Source organism: Rhipicephalus microplus, chromosome 8 (assembly GCF_043290135.1).
Source record: "Rhipicephalus microplus isolate Deutch F79 chromosome 8, USDA_Rmic, whole genome shotgun sequence".
NCBI classification, from domain to species: domain Eukaryota; kingdom Metazoa; phylum Arthropoda; class Arachnida; order Ixodida; family Ixodidae; genus Rhipicephalus; species Rhipicephalus microplus.
In genome coordinates, this window is record NC_134707.1 from 6,337,689 (window position 1) to 6,359,218 (window position 21,530).

Here is a 21,530-nt window from a genome sequence, read left to right on the forward strand (position 1 = left end):
TAAATAAATGAATGACTTAACAAAAAAATTGATGATACAGTGAATAAGCAAATAGGTAAACGTATAAAAAATAGGTAACCGTATAAATAGATAGATGACTAAACAAACAAATAAGTAGGTAAGTAAATAAGTTAATAAATAAACGACTAGACAAATAAAGAAATAAAGAAATAAGTAATAAACAAATACGTAGATTAATGTATGATATGTAGATAGATGAATAATTAAAAAACAACTATATAAATGAACGAATAGATGAGTAAGTGGATAGATGTAGAACTGTGGAATGTTATGTTGACAGGCAGCGACGTATTCTTGTTGGCGTCGTGTTTGAGAAATAATTTGGAAACTGGCGACTGCCCCAGAACTGGGCTTGACGTTATGGGTTGGTGACAGCAGAGCACCGAGTGACGAAGTCGTCTTACGCATTCGTTTCGTCTCTGCTTCAAGCAATGCGCTTTTAGCTGCTTTGCCACGCTGTACTGAAAGGAGGCCAGATCGTCTCGAGCGGACACACCACAGCCTCTCCTTGCAGACGTGAGTCGGAATTGTTTGTTTCGGTTTGTGATCGCGAGTGAAGAAGAGATCCGTGTTTCTTTACACGAAACTTCGGTTTCTTTCGGCCTTGCCTTTGCGCTATTTCCTAGCCGACGTCGCGCGTCTTCCATACGTAAGTAGGAAACACGCTGAGTTTCATATCTTGCTTAGACAGATCAATATGTCTCTGTTAATTCCATGTTTTTTGTAGTTTTTTTTTTCATCTCTGCATCTTGAGTACTGCAAGATCTTGCCTATATATATTGACCATAGTCGGTTACAACACAAGAATAAATAGAAGCATCGCCGCGAAACCGTGGTGTGTTTGTCAATCACATACGCAAGAAAGTCGTGCGAGCTGATTTCATTTCGAACCGCGAGTTATTGCTCGATGTTTCAACCTAAAATGTTACCTTTGGCTCAGCGTCGATGTCACAATATATAACTCAGTTTGCCGAGACGCTGAAGTTTTCGACACACTGCCAGCGACAGGAGCAAGTGTCTGTTTAGGAGCACCTACAACCGATGAGTACTTCGTCACTTGAATGAGTAAATGTGATTGGGGATGGAGTGTCAGTGGGCGAGAAAGCGATATCTCTGGGCGGAGCTTGCATTTTATTCGTGGGTTGCAATCGACTATAGTGCAACTGTACGACAAGTGCATTTTCAGATAGTGTAAGCGTGTCACATTTGAAGGATTGCATTTTCTGTTGCCGCAAATCTAGAAAATCGAAGCATACCTCTGAGCTGCTTAGAAGAGCGTGACTGTACGTGTCTGAAACATACCATTTGCAGGCATTGAAGGGAAGGTCGGGGCACTTGAAAAACTAAGCGAGCAGTTGCCCACAGCAATGTCGTAGCCCACGATGAGTACCATGAAGTGCGTCTGTCAGGTAAGAAACTCGACTGAATTTTTTGACGTGTGAACGCTAAGAGAGGCCTTAATCAAATATACACCACCACAGTTGGTTAAGGGCTGCCCAACACCACACTTACTTTGCATGAAGATTAAGTAGTGCGAATACTTTCTGTATACAGTCGCATAATTGTCACCGTTTCGCTTCTGAAATTCGCTCCACCTTTCGTTCACTCAGTGGCATTGATTATGGCATTTATAAGGGTATCGTGTCTTCCAACCCGAGTGAAGTTAAAATAAGTGGTGGAACTTCAACGAGCCAGTGTTATGGCTGTCGTACATTGGTGCGTGTCACTGGAATCTCGTGTGATGGAATGTGGCTGAAAGTTACTGAGGACATGGAGTCCTCCCAGTTACAGTATCAATTGTTCCATATTTGTTGTAATGAACAATCCAGAATTTAAGGTTCATTTTTAAAGTACCAAGGGGTGGCACACTGGACCCATGCTACCCCCCTCATATATCTTTTTTCGCCATGGCATACAGGGTGCGAAAATTTATCTGTAGTAGTCAATTCAATGGAAGTTAAATGCCAGGGTTCTTGTACTGGGGGATATCAGCACACGTTAAAGAATGCGAAATGGTCAAAATTTCCCGAGCTCTTCAATCCGTTGTCTCTCATAATCGTAGCGTGGTTGGGGGACGAAGCGGCAGATATTATTATTATTATGATATCAAACTGTAACAGAAGTTTCCAGGAAAGGAAATGTGAGCAAGCCAGATGATGATTCTTGTTTGATTCAAAGATGCTTGAAAGTGCGCAGCCTTTTTGACATTAGACATCATCTTTTACGCCAGACACTTTTGTTTCTATGCGAAGAAGTGATCCGTTGTGCCTGGTGTTTCCAGGAGTGCGGCTGTGTGTGTGAAAGCTGTGTGAGCGGCAGCAACAGCCTGCACCTTCATCAGGAGATCGAGGCTCTGAAGCGGCAGTTATTGGAGCGAGATTGTCACATTGTCCGCATGGAGACGCAGGTAATGGATTTACACTGCAACATTTCATCCTCAAAAACGGTGCACACAAGCCTGCGCCAATGGGTGCACTCTAGACTGTGGTCGTAAGCCCAATAGTCTGCTTGTAAAGAATGGGATGAAGTGCACAACTAGAACAATTTTTTTAGTGAAGGAGGCTATCGGCTGCTGTGCTGCAGTCATCTGTGTGGTGCCTTTCCTGCCTTGTTATGTTGCACTAGAATATAGCATATCGTAAGTTCTAGAGCATACAAAATGCTAATAGACATGACCCAATGGGATATAAGGGAGACTGGCATATTGTGGCATAACATAAAGAAGAAAAAAACGGAACAAAAAGAAAAAAATTATTGTCAAATGTTTTACCGTACCACACAAGTAATATTACAAGTGCTAAAGTAGCTCAACCTATTTACAGCTTTGTTGTTTTAATTATGATGGTGTGGCTACAGGAATCTGAATGCCATCGCGTACGTTTCACATGTTGTGTGTGTATACAAGTCACAGGGTTACATTCATCAGGATTTGCGAGCAAGTGTAAAGTTATAGGTCATTGTTGACTCGTGTCTAATTAAAAAAACAAACACAAAGTCTGGTTTTTGACATGCATGTCATCACTGTGACTGTGATGCATCGGCCTGAATGTATTTTTGTCGTTTTACGTGGCTGATGCAGGTGTTAGAGGGTCCCCCGCAAGGCAGGCCCCCGGAGCCTCTGCAGCCCAACGCCCCCTGCCGCCAGGAAGCCTGCCAAGACAGGTGGCAGAGGCTTCAAGATGGCTACCGCAAGCTCCAGAAGGTGGGTGCGAGCACTTTCTTTCTGTTCAATTAAAATTTTCTGTTTACCAGACAAAACTGGAAGGTTGGCAAGGCTAGAAGCCGTGAGAACGGCCCGACAAAGGCCCTGGTGACTTGTACATGCACATGGCAGTAAGGCGGAAATACAGTCGACTCTCGTTAATATGAAGTTCACGGGGACCGCGAAAAACTTCGAATTAAGCGGAATTCTAATTAACCACAATGAACGAAAAGTACACTTATTTCAAAGCAGTTTATGAGAAAAAATCTGCGATTGCCGTTTGCTTCTGTTTGCTGAATCTTGCAGCAGAAAGCAAGTCCTGCAGGCTGTATATGTGCCCGAATGCTTCCTCGGCGTTGCTCTCAGCAGTGAAAAACCGCTGCGCGAGGGCAAGGCCTGCGGCTACATCAGAAGCCCGCGGTAGTGGCTCACTTGCAGCGGCGTCGTCGTCAACCTCCGTTTCATGACTAGGCTTGCTGCGCCGAACCATCTCCACGATCTCGGCGTCCGACAGTGCACCGCACGTTTATACCGAACTGTCGGCGGCAATGTACTCCTCGAAAGGGACGTCGCCGAGAGCTGGTAGTAGACCATCAACGTCAAGCTCACATGTGTCTTCTTTCCCCACTGTACAAGATGCGTTATCATCTGCACCACTTGGTGCCATAGTAAATGCATGTGGAGCTTCGTCGCATGTGAAAACGCTGAGTCTGCACACAACCGTAACGAGATCAACAATGAGGCCCGAAACCGGAACCGCCGAAGCAGCCACTTCGTTATCTGGGGCGCTGCATGCAACTGCGATGCCATCAGCTGACGTTTCGAGCTGCGGCGCTGTGGTCAACTGCAATGTCCTTGGCTGCCAGTCGCACACGCATTGTTGTTTAGCACTTCGAAAACAGGAAATTTAACAAACATTACGATTTCCTCCGGGAATTTGATTGAAAATAAATTCGAATTAACCGAAATTTTAGACCTCTAGCTTCTAATTACCGAGAATTTCTTCCTGTTGAACTGCATGCAAAACTGATGGGACCCCAACTCCACTTCCAATTAACCAATAATTCTGATTAGGCGACTTCAAATTATGGGGAGTCGACTGTAATTACAAAAATTATTACATGAAGATAACATACTAATTCAAAAATGATTTCCCAACTGATTCTTTTATAGCACCTATTATAAATCAATATACCCCATGCATAAACCGTTGTTTACATTGACACATATGTACATTCACATGATTACACATCAATTTATCTTGCTAATACAATGCAAGATAACAAGACGTAACATGATACAATTTATTTATGCTAGGCTATACTATGAAAAATATTACATGGACTGTCAGAATAGTTTGTTGCACACATTCTTATGAAGTCAAAGAGCAGAAATGTGAGTGGAGTTGATTCTTTCATAGCATTGAACGAAAGGAGGAGAATTTTTCAAAGCGCTCTTCGTGAGACACAACCCAACAAATTTAACGGACAAATCAACCAAGGATAGCATAGGGAAGGCCACTTGTTGTCTATCACTGTAGTGTAGTAATTATTACATTAATTGAAGTGAACAAAAGTGGATGAAAAATTACCTTTTCTGTCGGCGGGATTCAAACACTCAAAATTTCAAAGGTTGTGGGTTTGGATCCCATTGATAAAAAGGATGATAAAAAGAGTCCTCTTCAAAGAGAGTGTCTACTGCTCGAAAGAATTTGTCTGACTGTGATGAAAATGCGATCATTTATTAGATTGGCAGCAACGAGCATGCTTTCGTTCTATAAAAAACGAATTGTAGTTTTAACTTGATTTCGAAAGTGGGCAAAAAGTTACTGCTAGTGTCACCCAACAGCGATGTGGTCAATCTACTGGTAGGGCTAGAAATCCCCGCATGTTGATTGGTTTCTTTTGCTTGAAAACAAACACGTACAACTTAAAATGTATTTTCCGCTCTTGAGGCAGCTTTAGGTCGCGCCAGAGACTAATTTTTGTTGTTTTTTTTCTCACGCATTCAAAAACGCTCCCAGTGGCGCTGTCAGCAGTCTGTTTGCTTGCCTGTATGCCTGCCTGTAAATGGCGCATAAACGCAAGCGCGGCGTTCGCCGCCGCTCAGAAGAACAGCAAAAAAGTGTGTACGTGCCTTAAACGACCACCAAGGTATTTGTTTTACTAATAAACAAAACTTGATGAAGCCTGCGAAAGCCGCTCGGGGTTTCAGCTTTCGACTTTCACCACCAGTACAATTGTCATCACCTCCACTGACCAGTGTTGTGGACATTCATCCAACCAATTGAAGGAGACGCAGATCGAAATATTCTGTTAAAAAAATTTCTACACACTTTCCAGAGAAACTGTTGCAAGGTTAAGAGACTTCAGATGATACGGTTTTTATTGCAACACAAAACAGAAAAGCAGTGGAGGACGGTAGACAGTTCCTTTCAACTAATTTCAATTTGTGTCATATTTACCACACCAGATTGAGATACAAAATTTGATATCCCCTAAACATTTCCTGGCCTAATTGTCTCTGGGATTGATTTGTGTCCATATACTTGTTGCATTTATTTTTCATTTACTTGTGTTTGTGTGTGTTTGCAAGCGACATGGTAGAACAGTTTAGTGGAAGGGTTTGCGTAATGTAATTTCAGAGTCCAATCGAACATGGTAAAATTGCCCCTAAGCATTGAATGGAGTAATAAATATCTGATTTCTGATACTTTAAGCTACAGAAGACATGTGGATTTCTCAGAAAGGATGAGTTATAGTTGAAAAAAATTTGGCCTAGACTTGGATTTGCTGATGGCTGGATATGCATTCTGTCTTCAAAACTTTCCTGTCTGCACCCGTAGTCCAATATCGATGATTTCAAATTCGAATTTCCCATTTTGGTGCATGCTTGGACAAGTAGTGTCATCCAATGGAAAAAAAGAACACTGCTCTTGTAGCTTTGCTTGTTTTTTGCCGCAACTAGGTTTTCCTTCTAAAAGTGCTGCTGAAGTTCCCAAGATGGCGTTGTAGCTCCACACTGCAACTTTGTAGAGCTTGATGTATTCCTGTGGGTTCTGCTGAACCTGTGCAAGAAATATGCAATGCTGGCAGCATCGACAAATCTCAAGGCAACTTTGGTTCGGCAGATTTCGATGCCACAGATAGTAAAAGTTTGTCATACTCATACCGGCCTATTATGTAAACAGCTGTTCTCCGTTGAGCTTTGTTTTCCTCTCTGTCTGACAGCTGCCCCACTGTTACCTCAAGATCCCTGGCTTGCCGTAAAGGTCAAAATTTTTATCTGCCATGTTTCGGCACCGCCTGCCGTTTAGTGCAGGGGATGTTTTGCTTTTCACAATGAGACGGCTTGTTGAAGTTGTACCTTGAATCGTACTCTGGGGTGCTTACATATTTATGTTTATATTTGTAATTGTCTCAAACCACTGAAGCAAAAATGCTTTGTAGTGCTGCCAACAAAATGTTGAAGGGAAAGGATTTCAAGGATCCTTTCGATATAAAGCGGGTGGAGACAATGCCCATTGTTGTACTGCCATTTCAGTTTCCATTACATGACAATGAAGTGGATTATCTTAGAGGCTGGCAGCTTCTAGAAAAGCGATCTGCATTGTTTGTTTCCAGCACAAGCTGTAGACCAATTTTTTTTTTTCATGTGTAATCATAAATTCACGGGACTGTGTTTTTGCAGAATTTTGCGACGTTTGGCTGCATTACTTAGAAAGTGTCGTAGCCTTACTTTATGGAAAATGTAACAGATAACCACTGGGCACCAATGTTGTAGAGTTCAATAGAACTTGTTGATGAGCTAGTTGGTTCAATAATTAAGGAAAAACAGGCAAGACACAAAGAGGACGATGCCAAAGTGAAGACACAAACTGACAGGCACAGGTGCCAACTTACAATTGTTTATTTAACAGAAACCGCGCTGATTTATGTAGGCTGCCGAACAAGGCAATTTCGTAACATAAATAGACACATGGCAAAACTAGCGATTCATCATGAGCGACTCAAGCTGATTTTAGGCATGCACCAGAAACGGCACTGACCCAAACAGTAAAAACACGCCAGAGCATGTGAACATGTGTCGAACCTAGTGTACAGAAAAATGGGCAGCACACAATTTAAATTTTACATGTCTACAGGCTATCTTTCAAAAGGACAGCTTCTTTCTCACTCATATCTTGTAATGGAGCACCAACACACTGGCTGCCAACCTTTTTATTGGGGATGCCTCGATTGTGTCCCTTTCAGTGCTGCTGCCTGCTCGCCTAAGAAACGTGGTTTGGCTGAAGCATGGTGTGCATCTACAGCCCTGGTCTGCCAAGTGTTTGGTTGACCACAGCAACAACTGCTGCGTACCACTGCAACAACTTGTAAAATTGTTGAGGATAAGAAAGAAAGGGTATGGACTTTTTGTTTAAGCATTTGGGTACGAATGAATTTGGGTGAGTACGGCATTAAAGTTGCAGAGGGTGCTTGTTCAGGTGGGGGCAGTCGCTTGATATACTACCGTAGAGCATTTTTACAAAGGAAGATAGGTGAGAGCAAGCACACAGCCCACAGAAGCTTATCCTGGTGACCTGTGCTTATCCTGGTGACCTGCTTATCCTGGTGACCTGTGTTTTGCTTATCCTGGTGACCTGTGTTTCCCAGGTGAACCAGGGCCTGGAAGACAAGTTGTTACGGGTGGTCGACCGGTGCGAGACGGAAAAGAATGCGCTGAGCCGTGACCTCCAGGAGCTGACGACGCGACTCGTTGATGCACAGCTGGCGCTGGCGCAGCTACGTGAGGAGAACGTGAGTGTGCCTCGTTGTGTGTCTTGCAATTATATATTAAAGGTGCACAAAAGTTAGGCAGTACATTCGGTTAGACTAATAAATTATACCCCGTAAACTCTTAGTGTTATCATTATCACCAATGTAAATTTATTTCAAAATGAGAGAAACAATGTCAAAAGTCTCACTTCTAAGTTTCCTGCTAAAACCTCTGGTAGCAACGCCACGAGCTTCCACATGCTTTTTCATATTTTGGTGAAATTGGTTCAACTAAATTTTCTGAAACTTGGCACGTTGAGTCTCTGGCTGCCTGAGAAGACTGTATACTTTGTTATTTTACTGTTTAGGAACTATGTAGACTCTAGTAGACGCCGTCAGGGGGGGTGTTTTAGAGTGCAGCTCTTAGACGCTTGCTTCTGCGTCGAGCGGTGTTGCCATTGTTGGTATCAGTGTAACCCATAGAGTGAATAAGAACAAAAGAGCACAAGTGCAAAGTCTGTCAACATCATGAGCTACTGGCCTCTAACCTCGCTTCGCTCCTGTCACGCGTGCTGGCCCCTCAGTTGGAGTTCGTTCGCAAGTAGGGCTGGAACGTGCACTATGGCTTGTCGTAGCGGGGCTTATGGGGTTTCACTTGGTTGGCGACGCCTACACCGCACAGAGGTGTGCATAGCACCGGAGCACTGTCAGTGTTTTTTTTTTTTGCGACACCTTCAACGCACCGTGTGGTGTGTGGCCTGTGGCATGTTGTTGCAAGTTCTGATAGCCGAAACTCCAAACACAATTTGCATTGCCCCAATGTGAAGCTGCGCTCAGAATTCGCATTAGAGGGTATCCTAACTATCAATGAATATTTTTGGTATCGTGAAAGGGTAGCTTATTAATACAAAAAAAATTCTATTTATTGTTCTTTTAATCTAGTTATTCTCGGTGTGAGTGACAGCCATGGAGCAAGTGGGGCAGGAAATTGCAGTGGCATGTGTGTCTGGATTAACATTTCTTAATGACACATTCATAATTGGGCATTCAGCTTCATCGAGATCGGAACAAATGCCGCAGTACTATTCTGCTGTTAATATGACTAGCGCAGAAGGAGTGATAGGTACTTCTGCACCTCCTGGAAAGCAGCGTAAACTCATTTGTTCTAAAGGATAAGCCTGACATGCAGGTCACTGTTTTGTAGATGACTGCTTGTAATGAAAGCATTAAAAGACAAATTGGGCAATTTTTCCGAGCATTCTCATTTCATTAAAATTTGATTGTGTAATCCTGTATGTTGCTACCACGGTTCTCACAGAATGCCAGCCTAATTAAATGAAGTTCGGATGTGGCTTAGAACAAGTTAAGTGTGCCTTGAAGTTTCCTTAATTTAACACTGTTCACTATAGTACAGTTAAACTTCGGTAAATTCATGTCACCGGGACTGTAAGAAATCTTCGAATTAAGGGGTTTTTCGAATTTTCATAACATACAAAAAATGGGATGTAAGAATCTTGTAATTAATTAAATTATTCAGGGCTGGAAGTTTGCTCTGCCATCAAGTTTGTGGCTCCAAAGCTTATGTTTTCTAGCAATACCTGGTCAAAGTTTTGCTGCAAACGAGGGAGAATCCCGGACCTAATCGCTGTCACCGAAAAAAAAAAAAAAGAGAAAAACGGTTATCAACTAAAATGCGCGCCTGCGAAAAGCAAGACATCTTCACTGCAACACAGTAGTGACATGCGGGAAGCATGTCGTTTGCTTTTCGCTGCGTCAGCACGTGATGATGCGACCATTCGTCCATTGTTTTTGGTAAAATAAAGAATTTTTTAATGGACACTGTGACGAAATTCGCGATGCGTTTTGGCTGGAAAACTTCACCATTAACACTTTTGGCCCAATTTTTGAAGTAGACATTGCAGGCAAGAATTCCTCCAGCAGTGCAAGTGCGCAAATTGCTGGAGCAACTGGTTGGAGGTTTGCATACATCGCGGATTTCTCCGCACTCTCCTTTATTAATTTCTTTAAATTCCCAGAAAAAATAGTTAATCTGTTACGTGATGACATTGTGAGAAGCATGCAACATGCTGCCTGAGCGCCACTGGTGTATAGCAGTGAAGCATGTCTTGTTTTCCAGAGGCTCATATTTCAGTCGATAACGAGACCGTTTTTTATAATTTCATTTTTGGTGCTGGAAGTAGCGAAACAGGGGTGCTTCAGCTACCACTCACTCATTAGTATTGCTAAAGTACATTGCCTAGTGGCAATGTACTTTAGCAATACTAATGAGTGAGTGAGTACTTTAGCAATACTAATGAGTCGTCGTTTCCGCGGATTTGCGGCAAAATCGGAACCGGGAATTGGCACACTGCAACCAAAGTTTTCGAATCAACCGGACTTGTGCTGACCGCCACTTCAAATTATCCACTGAAACTTAAATTTCAAAATACGGGACTGCAGAAATACTTCGAATTAAACAGAATTTTGAAAAACGTGAGTTTGAATTAACGAGAGTTTTTTTTTGTAATTCAGTCTAGTATTCAGTCTAGTGTGCATTGAAAAGTATCAGCTTTTGGGTAGACAAAGATGTTGTAATTCCTTTGGTGGTCGCTGTACGTTTATTGATATGTTGTTTTTTGGTTTATTTTCCATGTGATAGGTGTTTGTGTAATAGTTCACAAATCATTAGTGTGCTCCGAGAACTTGCTCATGTGACCAGACAAGTTTTGAAATGCCACTTTTATCCGGTTGCCTGCACGCTGTGTTACGCAATTGATTGGCTTCTGTGTGACCTCTTTGCAGGAGCAGTACCGGAACGATTGCAACGTGGCAGTGCAGCTGTTACAATGCAAGCCTTCCAGCTTTGTAGCTTCCAAGTACAGCACGGTACGATGCCTTTCATCTCGGCTGTACCCATACTAAAAAGGCCGTATTGTGCACTGACTCGTTTTCTTTTCTTCGTCCTTAGCTCATTAGCTTGTCTGCTGCTTTGTGAATGGTTAGCAATTCTAAGTGTGATGGACAATCAGGCAATTGTGGAATTGAAGGGGTCTTGCAACACTTTTTAATGTAATTATCGAATGGGATCACTAAAAGAGCTTATTGCCTCATGAATTGACTGCTGCAAAAATTTTTGGAATCCTTCAAGTATGAGCAGAGTTAGAAATTCGTTTCGTCTTTCAAGTGCTTTCTCTCGTTTCATCCTAGCGAGTGCACCGAAATCTACGCAGAGAGTAGCATGACAAGGAGGCAAGAAGACCAGTGCCTTCATCAGTGCACATCACGGCCATGAGCACTTTCTCTTTTTCTTCAAGCGTGCGGCTAACATTCAGTGTGATTGCGAGAACACGTGGGGCCGGCCACTTAGTGGCATTCTATGGCGGCCACTGCCACTGTGCTGCTCGCGATGCTGAAATCATCCAATCACTGTGGACTTTGGCTATATGACATCCTTTATAGAGATAAAATGGGGCAACTTCTAGCTCAGTTTGAGAATTAATTGTAAGTTCCAGGTCGCATATTCGTTATAAAGTTTCACTTGCGTGTTCTCACGAGCCTCTACTACTGATCAGCAGTGTTTTCTGACCGTGCTCAAAAAGTGGTGCAGAACCCTTTTAAAAGGAAACATTCATTGCAAGGTACGGCCATCAGGGTGGATGCGTGATCCACATCGCACTTATTGTGAAACTTTGAGCCCTTTCAGCGTCATGCATGCATACATCACTCTCCACCAGTGGTTTATTATCACTGCACTATCACCGTTGTCGTGCTATTGTGCGAGACATGCATGCTGTCTGACAAACTTTGCGAACGCCACTATTTCGACCACGGTGTAAGAAAAATAATTTATGTGTGGACACTCTGCTCGACGGCGTGGCCACATAATGTTCGCCTCTTTCCTCTTCTCGGCCCCCATGTTGCAGCGCCTCCCACGCAACCGTGGCCGACGCACGTACTATAGAAGACGAGCTGCGTGCGTAGCATCCGTAACAACGTTGTGCACGTGCGAAGTCAGCGAGCAGAAAGACTGCTTACGCGCTCTAAGCAGGACGCGGCACGGTCGCGAGAAACACAGTATGCATTCCTTGCTCTAGTTGCTAACATGCTCTGTTAAAAAAAAAAAAATGAAATGAGGTGATAAAAGAAATGAAGAAAAACGCGCATTCGCCTTTTCGCAATAGGTTTCTTAACCCCCATGTCGCAGCGCCCCCCACGAAACTGCGGCTGGCGCGTGTATTGAAGGCGAACATTACTTGGACGGGCGCTCCTTTGTGGCGGGCGGAGAGTGTCCACACCTAAATTATTTTTCCGACACCAAGATTTCGACATACGTATCATATGAGTCCGACATCACAAGACGGCGCAAGTGCTCTGAATGCCATTATGCCTTCGATAAAATATGCCTACAGCAACACAGTTCTAGAATGTATGCTGATGCAATATAACAGTGATATTCTCTTTGTTGAACATCATTGCTCTAGTCTTGCTTTGAGGGCACAAAATTATTCACAAAGTTCTGCTAGAACCCCGTTTACAGTGTTTGTGTTAGTGATGATACTCCATTAACACAACACACTTTACTTGTTGAACATATTGTACAGCTCTGAGATGTTCTAATGCTTGTTCATGTCCATTAGTATCGTGACGTGGTAGCAGTGCTCCTACTGTCACGTATAACCTGTGCCCACTTTCAGCTGTTGGTTTATAGCTGAGGATAGGTGCAGATTTACTACGCTATCAGCTAAAGTTTGATTTCTCATAGGGGCTAAATTGTTTTATGCAGTTCAGGAAGGAAGGAAAGCACACTATGGTGTGGTCTAGCTAAAGCCAGACAGTCAATGTGTCTCGGATTAGCCAATGACGTGCTTCCGTATGTAACGAACAGTTTTTTTGTTTTCAACTGGTGTTTATGCTTCTACACTGGTTGCTGGTCCATAACTCGACATTGGGGGGCAGGGAGACTTCCTTGCAAGCCTCTCTCACATTCTAATTGCATGCTTATCTACACACAACAGCTTCCCAATGAGCTTCAGGAAAAGGTTCGAAGCCACTTGGGTAGCCGGTCGCAGCGAACTCCTCCGGAAGCACGGGTTATCCGGGTGCCCATGCCCACATTCCCACCCACTGCCATGGTGTACTCGGTGTCGCCCGAGGAGACGACACCCCCGCAGCAGCAGGACGGCAACGGCCCCCTCCCCGACTACATCAGTGCAGCTGTCATGGCCAAGGTGCGCAATTACGTTTTCTGAGACTGGGGTAACATGCACGTGCTCTTATTTGCTGCAAGGGTTGGTCAGTAATCAAGGCAGCTCTCTATTTACTACTGGATTAGTTGACCATGCACGGAGGACAATAAAAGTGGCATAAAACTGAGCAGATATTGGCCTGAGAGCTAATCTTGCATTGAATGTATTACGGCATGTGGTCATCTGTTATATTGAGCCTGACTGTACATTCCAGGCTCTGACCTTTGCGACATGCATTGTGATCCACCATCCATGAATGCATGAAGTTAGTACAATTTTATGCCAAGATTCTGACAACTCAATTTATATCAAGTGGAATTATATGAATCTTGATGGAAATTAGTTTCTATTTCAGTGTAATTATAAAACTACTGTAGAGTTAGTCATGCAATATTTATTCATGAAATCTGATGATGGCAAGCCCATTCTGAAAAATTAAAAAGTATTATGAAATTCCCCTAATTAAGTGTCTGGTTAAACGCAGTACTGCCTTATTAAAAGTGATAGTGTGCGGCAAAATATTTCACCCAGAAGTAACATGTGAGAACTTTACGAAAAGAGAATGTCTAAGTTACCATTAGCTAAGTGTTCCTTGCCTCTTTATTGCCACTAGTGCACAGCAATGGCAAAAGTAAGTCTCGTGTAAGAGTGCCTGCGCACTCTCACAAAGGGCTAACGTCAGCAGGTGTGTGAATAGTTTACTACTGTGATGGCATTTTTGCTGAACCTCGACACCTTGATGCAGGTACTGGAAGAGCGTGCGCGCGAGCGGCGACGGTCTCATCCTTCCAAGGGAACCCAGGCGTCTTTGTGTTGCGGTCGATCCTCCAGTCAACATTGTGCGGGTGATAGCAGTTCCATACAGCGCACCACAGAGACACTCATTTGAAAAACAGCTTTTCCAATACCAAACCATGCAAAAAGGGGAAAAAAAATAATCCTGTGTTGACACTAGTATTATGCTATTTATTTGCCAGAATAAAACTGCACGGAGCCTTTACTGTGATTGTTAGTGTTCATCAATGCGAGCAAAAATATCTTTGCTTTGCCATCAATTGTTGCATTCACAGCAATAAAAGGCGGTCCCAGAGTAGGGTACGCAAGGGTAGCGTTTGTTGGGCACGCACACTGTTTCCGCTGCTGAAGAGGATAGCGTTAAGTAGAACAGACCCCAAAGCCAGGAAAAAATTAGGGACGTGTCATTTGTTGTGATTGTGATGTAAATATGAAGAAAGAAAAGTGGACGAAAAGATAACTCGCTAAATGCAGGGTTCGAACCTGCGACCTTTGCATGATACTCTCTACAACTGAGTTGGGGCTGTGGTCATCCCCCCCCCGCCCACTTTTTATATACATATGCACATCTGAACCTGGCAGTGTTAGTCAGTTTTTAGGGTACCACTACAAGTAAATTCCCCTTCTCCATGATAATGGTGATGGTTTTAATGGCCAAGCAAGGGGCATGCTTGGCCAAGAGCTCCACCCCCTTCTTCAGTGAATAGCATGTGACACATGGACAGTGGCAAAGCTTTCTTATTTCCATAACTTAACAAGGCTATGTAAGAGCATGTTGCACATGTGCACTGGTGACATAAATTTGTACAATCAAGAGCCTGAACAGGACGCAATTTTCCCCTCTTCTATTTGCAACAAATATCACAACATCGGGTCCCGTGAATGATGAGTTAGAGGTATCGAGTGCTAATGGCACAAGTCGACGTGACCGTCCGCGCAACCAATCAGCAACAAGCCTGGCCGACTCGGATGCCAGTCGGGATGCGTGGCCGGCGTGTTATCACCCGGCAGCGATACCACGGCGACCGTGTTCACGTGCCGCGCCGAGTAGATATGCGGTACACCGTCCGCGTCACCGCTGCAGATAAGGGCACCGTCCGGTGACGCGCTACACCTAACTGGATGACCGGACACTTTGTGCCCTTCGAAGCGCTTACGCTTGTTGAGCCGATAAGGTCGATCCGCGTGAAACATGGCGATGTAGTCTCCGTTCGTCTGCGCCAAGATGGTGTTCGGCGACAAACTTTCGAGGCAGGGAATGGTGTATCGCTCCTGGTACAACTGACCCGACAGCCGGGCGCCCGAACCTACGTCCCACACGGAGAGCGCTGCTTCGCAGGAATCCCTAGTGACGAGGTCGCCGCTGCAGGCCAGTTCTAGACCACCGCGAATTGGCAGCAGGTCGAGTACCTCTCCGCAGCGAACGGGAAAAGTCCGCACGGCCTTTGCCGCCGGACTTCGACGCGTGTCCCACAGCTCGGCGACGTCTCTGCTACCCACGAAGAAATTCGGCTCGCTCGACGGGTCCAAACGCACGCATGTGGGGAGACCCTGACAAGGCGTGCACGAAAACAGTACCGCGTTCGAAGTCGGGTCCACCACGACCGTCTTCCGGTCCCAGCCGCAGCGCACGAACTTTGTGCCGTACAACGCGAAGCGAGCGCTCCTGATGCCGTCATCGCTGGGAAGGTCGTAAACACACTTTCCGGTCGTCGATTGCCACAACTTGACGTGACCGTCGTGAGAGGCGGTCAGCAGAAGTCTGCCGAAAGGCTCCGGTGCCCAGGAAGCGGCCACAAGCGCCTTGTCGTGCGCCTTGAAGCGTCGAAAAGAGCGCGTCACCACCCTCGCACTGTACTCGGCGGCGTTCGTCCGCTTGTCTTCGGAAATTACCAGGGATGTATCCAAGGCGCCCCGCGGTGATGCAGTATGTTTGGCAGGTAAGGAATCGTCTTGCTTGGTTTCTAGCTTTGCGTGCTTTGTTTCTGAGAAACACGCGGTACTTTCCGAAGTTCGCTTTACGTTGGGACGTCGCGTGCTGTGCAGCTCCTTGCGACTCGCCGGTTGAGGTTCGGACTTGATCTTCGGGCCAATGCTGTCGCTTGCGAGTGTAGTTGCAGATTCACGCAAAACTAAGTCGGCTTTTATGAATTCGTACGCCTTCTCTGTCGCTTCATGCAGCTTCACGTCCCAATCTGAGCCTTTTAAACCCAAGAAGTCGCTTGAATCGCCGTCTTCACTGCTCGACTCGGAATCGCACATGGCCAATGTTTACGTATATGTCGCTTAAATCGTATGAGTTGCGAACCTCCTCCCCTTAGGGTCCATGTTTCAAACATTCGGACACAACCTTAATCCAAACTAGGGGTGTGCAAGTTGTCGCGTCACCTGTTTACCAGAAATATAGTTGTTAAACGCATTATTTTGTTTTATTTGTTATTCTCAGTTAGTGCGACAGTTTGTCAATTTTTGCACTTTATCAGAATAAATCTAGTTGCTTAAGTTATTTACATAGAGCTAATATACAGCTCTATTGTTATTTATGCCAACGCCTCCTTTATTAAGATGCCTGACGAATGACTCGTGTTGCAAGCGGAGTCGCCCTGCTTTCAGTTTTGAGCAAGCGCCGCGCAGTGGCGCTCGCGACCAACACTATCATTACGGCTAGGTGGCACTAGCCGCCGCCCAACTTGAAGAGTACAGCCATATCAATCTAGTTATACAATCATCCCTTCATCATCATCATCGTCGTCATATTTACAGTGTTGTTTTGTTTGTAGTTTATAGGGGTGTGTCAGTCGAGAGTTATTCAAAACCTGCAACATAATTGTGAGAAAGCTATGTCTTTAATTATACACAACTTTTACGAATCCTATGCAAAATATCAAGTTGTTGCACCTATCGTCACAAATAGCGCTAACGACCTACACCAATAAAAAATTAACGTTTTTAAAAACCTCTGTAAAAAAAGTGACAGCTGCTTTTGTTTTTAGGCAGCAGGCATTTAAAAAAATAAAGCACTGGTTGTTGCATCATTTGCTACAGGCGACGCTGGTGACCAACACTAATCGCTAGCGACCAACACAAGTTGAATAAGAAAGAGTGTAGCAGCTGTTTTCATACTCATGCGACAGGCATTCAAATAAAAAAAAGGCACTAATTGTTGCGCCGTTCGCCGCAAGTGGCGCTAGCGACCAACACTAATTGACTAAGAAAGAAAGAAAGTGTGACAACACCAATTTTCGTTCTGATGCGGCAGGCATTTAAATAAAAAGAGAATGGCCACTTGCGTCGTTTACCACAAGTGGCGCTAGCGATCAACACAAATCAAATAAGAAATAAGAGTGGCAACAGCTGCTTTCGTTCTGAAGCGGCAGGCATTTAAATAAAGAAAGGCGCTGATTGTTGCATCGCTTGCCGCAAGTGATGCTAGCGAACAACACAAATCAGTTAAAAAAAGTGTGGCAGCTGTTTTTGTTTTCATGCGGCAGGCATTTATACAAAGAAGGCGCTGTTTGTTGCGCTGTTTACCGCAAGTGACGCTAGTGACCAACATTAATCAAATAAAACAAAAAAGTATGGCAGCTGTGTTTGTTTTTATGCGATAGGCATTTAAATAAAGAGGGCGCTGGTTGTTGCACCGTTCACCGCAAGAGACGCTAGTGACCAACACTAATAAACTAGAAAAAAAAGAAAGAGTGTGGCAACGGCCTTTTTCTTTTTGAAGCGGCAGGCATTTAAATAAAAAAGGCACTGGTTGTTGCATTGTTTGTCAGAAGTAGCGCTAGTGACCAACACTACTTGAATTAAAAAGAAAGAAGTGTGAAAACAGCTGTTTTTGTTCTGATGCGGCAGGCACAAGAATAAAGAAGGCGATGGTTGTTGCGTCGTTCACCACAAGTGGCGCTAGCGATCAACACAAATCAGATAAAGGTAGTGTGGAATCTATGATAATTGTCGGGGTAGTTCTCTAAATCGAAGACGTATCGGTTCTGTGGTCTCTCTGGCCCTTCTGAAACATGGTGCCATGACCAGGAGATCTGAGGTCAGACGCAAAGACTTCAACCCCATTCGCAACGACGGATTGAACAACGATGCTGCGGTATCTGGCTCAAGGAAGAACCGTCGAGGGAAGGACCACGACCGACGACTGTTGGCGACGCACATAAACAGACAACAGCTCTTTCAACACGTTTTGAGCATGAATAAATAGGTCCTATTGAAGAAGCGGAAGACGCTTCGAGCAAATGTGACAACGCTTACGAGCGAAATCGATAAGAAGATAGAAGACGCCGATCGAGCGCAACTTATGACGCTTCTAAACCAGATGACTCAGAGCGTGTCACAGACGCTAAGACAAGTTAACGAACAGATTGAACCGTTCATTGAAGAAGACGACGCGGGGGCAGAATTTGAAAGAGTTTTGCATTATGAGATGAAGATCGTCGCTGCAACGACAAAAATAGAGGAGCAATTACGCGAGTTAGAACAAGCGACGCAACTGACTACGAGAATAGTCACGTGACATTACCGTACCGCTTTGTCACGTGATATCACAGCTGCTCGGAGGCAACTGTGAGAGCATTGCTGTGTTCGCAGGGAGCGACCGCTTCCGTACCGTAGGCGGAAGGTAAAATCCAAGGGTAGGGTGGCGCGTTCGCGGCTCGCGTTCCAGGCATAATTTTTAATATGCAGAGTTAATATACATCATAGAGTTAATACAGTCAGTATATTAACTCTATACTTCCTTGTAGCCGGCAATTAGCACTATATCATAGAGTTTCATACAAGTATTATTGTATGAAACTCTATCACTCTACGCACTATACCATTTTAGGCTGGTAAGTAGCGCCACTGTGGCGTTTTTATAAAAAACGTCATTGAGGATAGTGATGACGCAAGCAAATTATGTGTGCTTTTGTTTACAGAATGATGCAACCGTTTTTCGCGCTAACGTATGTATTTCGCAATCAAAGTAGTTTGTTATTAGCCCGTGCGCGTATCTTAAAGCTATTAAAATGCGACAAAAAGCCGAGCGTTGGCAAATCGGTCTTCATGTGGTTTAGTTTCTTTTGAGGGATGTCCCAAGCACATCACGCTAGATGTCCCAGGCTCATCAACGCAAGCAGCACGATTAGTCGCAACGCTCCCAAGTTCCTTTAATTTGTAGCGCATTCTGAAACTACCTATGATCGGTATTCGATGTTTAAAGAGTAATGTTGTAGGCAGTGCAAAAGGAACAGTTGTCGGGCTACCTTCCGAGTCCTGACTAAGCGCACGCACCTCTGTACTCGTCCGCATTGCGCATTCAGACACAGCTGATATCGAAATCACTCGATACACCCGGTGCCACAGTTCATTATTAACTTACGAGCTGTAAGCTACGCCACTACGTATAGGCAATTAACCGCTACAGCGTTCAAATATTTTCGTCGTCGAAAGCGCGAGGAACTATCGGAACTATTTTTCGCAGCGCGTTGGCGTATTATTCAGCGCGAGTGCGCACAAAATGCAACGCACAGGAAAAAAAAAAGCGAGCACAAGAAAAACAAAAGTTAACAGTAACCTCGATGGCGGAAAGTTGACAAGCCACCGCGCCTACGATATCTTTGCTGCAACTGCTCGGCAGACCGCCCTTGCCCACGCGGAGGAGGCCGATTTATTTCCAGTGAGTGCAGCGGCGATATGCAGCCGACCAACTGTGCAGCGATGCCGTGACGCACTCGGGGAGTTGCACGGCAGTCCGCAAGCTCGCACGGAGGGCGGGAGGGCCCGTGCTACTACGGCTAAGCTGCTGAGCTGGTGCATCGGCGGGCCTCAAGGTTAGCTTTCCCGATTGCAAACGCACTAACGCCGTGGCAGCCTCCGCTTGCACTTGCAACAGGCTGCAAAATGCTGCCGTGCAGCAGGCTTGCGAGAGGCCGGCTTGCAAAAGACACTGCTTCGGAAAATGCCGCAAGCTTTCGCTATCTTGCGCGCGAAGATGTGCTGGCGAAACGCGTGCAAGATCGTAAGGACGTGTGCTGTGTCGTTGCCGGGCGCTGTGTAGCAGTTACGCTCAATTGAGTAGTGTGCGTGCTCTGTCGATCGCGTGCCGACTCTCCGCTGCTCGTCAGTTGAGCGTGCGGGCCGTGTCGTGAAGAAACTCTAACCTTGAATTCGCCGTACGAGGGTAAATTTACGAGAACCGATCGCGCGCCTCCGAGCAGCGCGCGGAGATATCTTTGCGGCGCCAGTTGTACGGTGCGCAACCGTCGTTATTTCCTGCCGTTGGACAGGAAATCGCCCCGTGCCGCTTTGCCCGTTCAGCACGGTTTTATTCCCGGGCGTTTGCAGCGCGTCAATTGTCGCTGAGCGTTAAACCTGCCGGAAAAACGGAGCAACACCTGTGAAGCGCACGCAAGCGGCTGGCTGCACGTTTTGGAGAGATGAGGATACGTGCGCGCGTATTTTTTGCTTCTCATTTCATAAACCGCCGTTGTAGTACTTCAACGGTTCAGCTGGTCACTCAATTGGGAGGAGGAGGTTACAACGCGCTCAGCCGCCGTGTTGAGCCGTGAATGATGATGATGATAATGAATGTAAGTGAAACGCAACCAACCTGTTGCCAATGATTAACGGATGTATTGTCCGTTGAATATCTGTACGCGCACACTCGCAATGAAGAGCTGCATTCCTGCTTATTCATGAGAACCCAATCTGGCATCCTTTGCTGCAAAGACATTTAATTCATTATTTCTTATGTGTGTGTGTGTGTTTACAGTGTTCTTGAGTTGTGATGGTAGATCTAATGCTAATGCTTTTTGGCGAACCATAGATAGTAAACAGCCGCGAAGGGGAGGGGGGGGGGGGGGGGGGCTCAGAGTAAATTGTGGAGAACTTGCTTTGTGGAAAGTTGCTGTTGAGGATTTACATATGTAGACCAGATATGGTTTGACTGTACACAAGGTGAAATTTGGGTGTCTTTCAGTATAATAGTGGTTGTGCATATTTTTAGTGAAGTGCTACGAAACGTCAATTTTTTTTTGGTCAGTGGCTGACCGTCTTGCTGCATTTGCCAAAAGATATTTTGTTCATGGCTTTATTGCATAGAATAGCTTTTACTTGAGTCTTGTGGAACATATTAAGCTTGTTCCTTTTTTATAATGCAGGGACATTGCAGCACAAGTACGAGTGCTAAATACAATTTCGCTATAATTTATTTGAATCGAGAAACCACCTCCTGTGAAGTTACGCTCGATCATGCGACAGTGGTAGTGTTGTGATTGGGCTTGACTAGACAAGTTGTACATAACATTGGCGTGGTTCATTCTTGCTGAAAAAATAATGCACCAATGATGCGTGCACGAGAGAAGTGACACACACACAAGAAGTGTCGAGACCGTGCCAGCTTTTTGTTAGTCTCAATCAGCGCACCAAGTTGAGGAGTTCGAGCGCACTCCAGCCGGTGGATGCGCCCTTGTGAACTTAACAGTTATAAAGTGACTTCCAGTGTATGATTATGGAGCG

At 44.9% G+C, this 21,530-nt stretch overlaps 3 protein-coding genes across 6 annotated transcripts in view; 2 read left to right on the forward strand and 1 right to left on the reverse strand.

Annotated features, from left to right (window-relative positions):
- Window positions 1–375: 375 nt before the first annotated feature.
- On the forward strand, window positions 376–14,226 carry LOC119164039 (uncharacterized). Of its 2 annotated transcripts, none has more exons than XM_037416146.2 (8): window positions 376–537; window positions 1,333–1,430; window positions 2,303–2,428; window positions 3,101–3,223; window positions 7,879–8,022; window positions 10,783–10,866; window positions 12,996–13,208; window positions 13,972–14,226. In XM_037416146.2, exons 2-8 carry the CDS (start codon window positions 1,404–1,406, stop codon window positions 14,113–14,115), a joined length of 861 nt encoding a protein of 286 aa, XP_037272043.2. In that variant the 5' UTR covers window positions 376–537; window positions 1,333–1,403; the 3' UTR covers window positions 14,116–14,226. The 2 variants fall into 2 exon arrangements, with proteins under 2 accessions (XP_037272043.2, XP_037272044.2); XM_037416147.2 differs by lacking the exon at window positions 376–537 and adding an exon at window positions 546–670.
- Window positions 14,227–14,741: 515 nt separating this feature from the next.
- On the reverse strand, window positions 14,742–16,392 carry LOC119164038 (WD repeat-containing protein 25). The gene has a single exon (XM_037416145.2). It carries the CDS (start codon window positions 16,281–16,283, stop codon window positions 14,928–14,930), a length of 1,356 nt encoding a protein of 451 aa, XP_037272042.2. The 5' UTR covers window positions 16,284–16,392; the 3' UTR covers window positions 14,742–14,927.
- LOC119164037 (uncharacterized) overlaps window positions 15,821–21,530 on the forward strand; it is a 38,252-nt gene continuing 32,542 nt past the window's right edge. The window contains exon 1 of one of the 3 annotated variants that reach the window (XM_037416144.2): window positions 15,821–15,961. The gene's annotated coding sequence lies outside the window, so the exon portion shown is untranslated. The other 2 variants (XM_075870850.1, XM_037416142.2) reach the window with 2 other exon arrangements.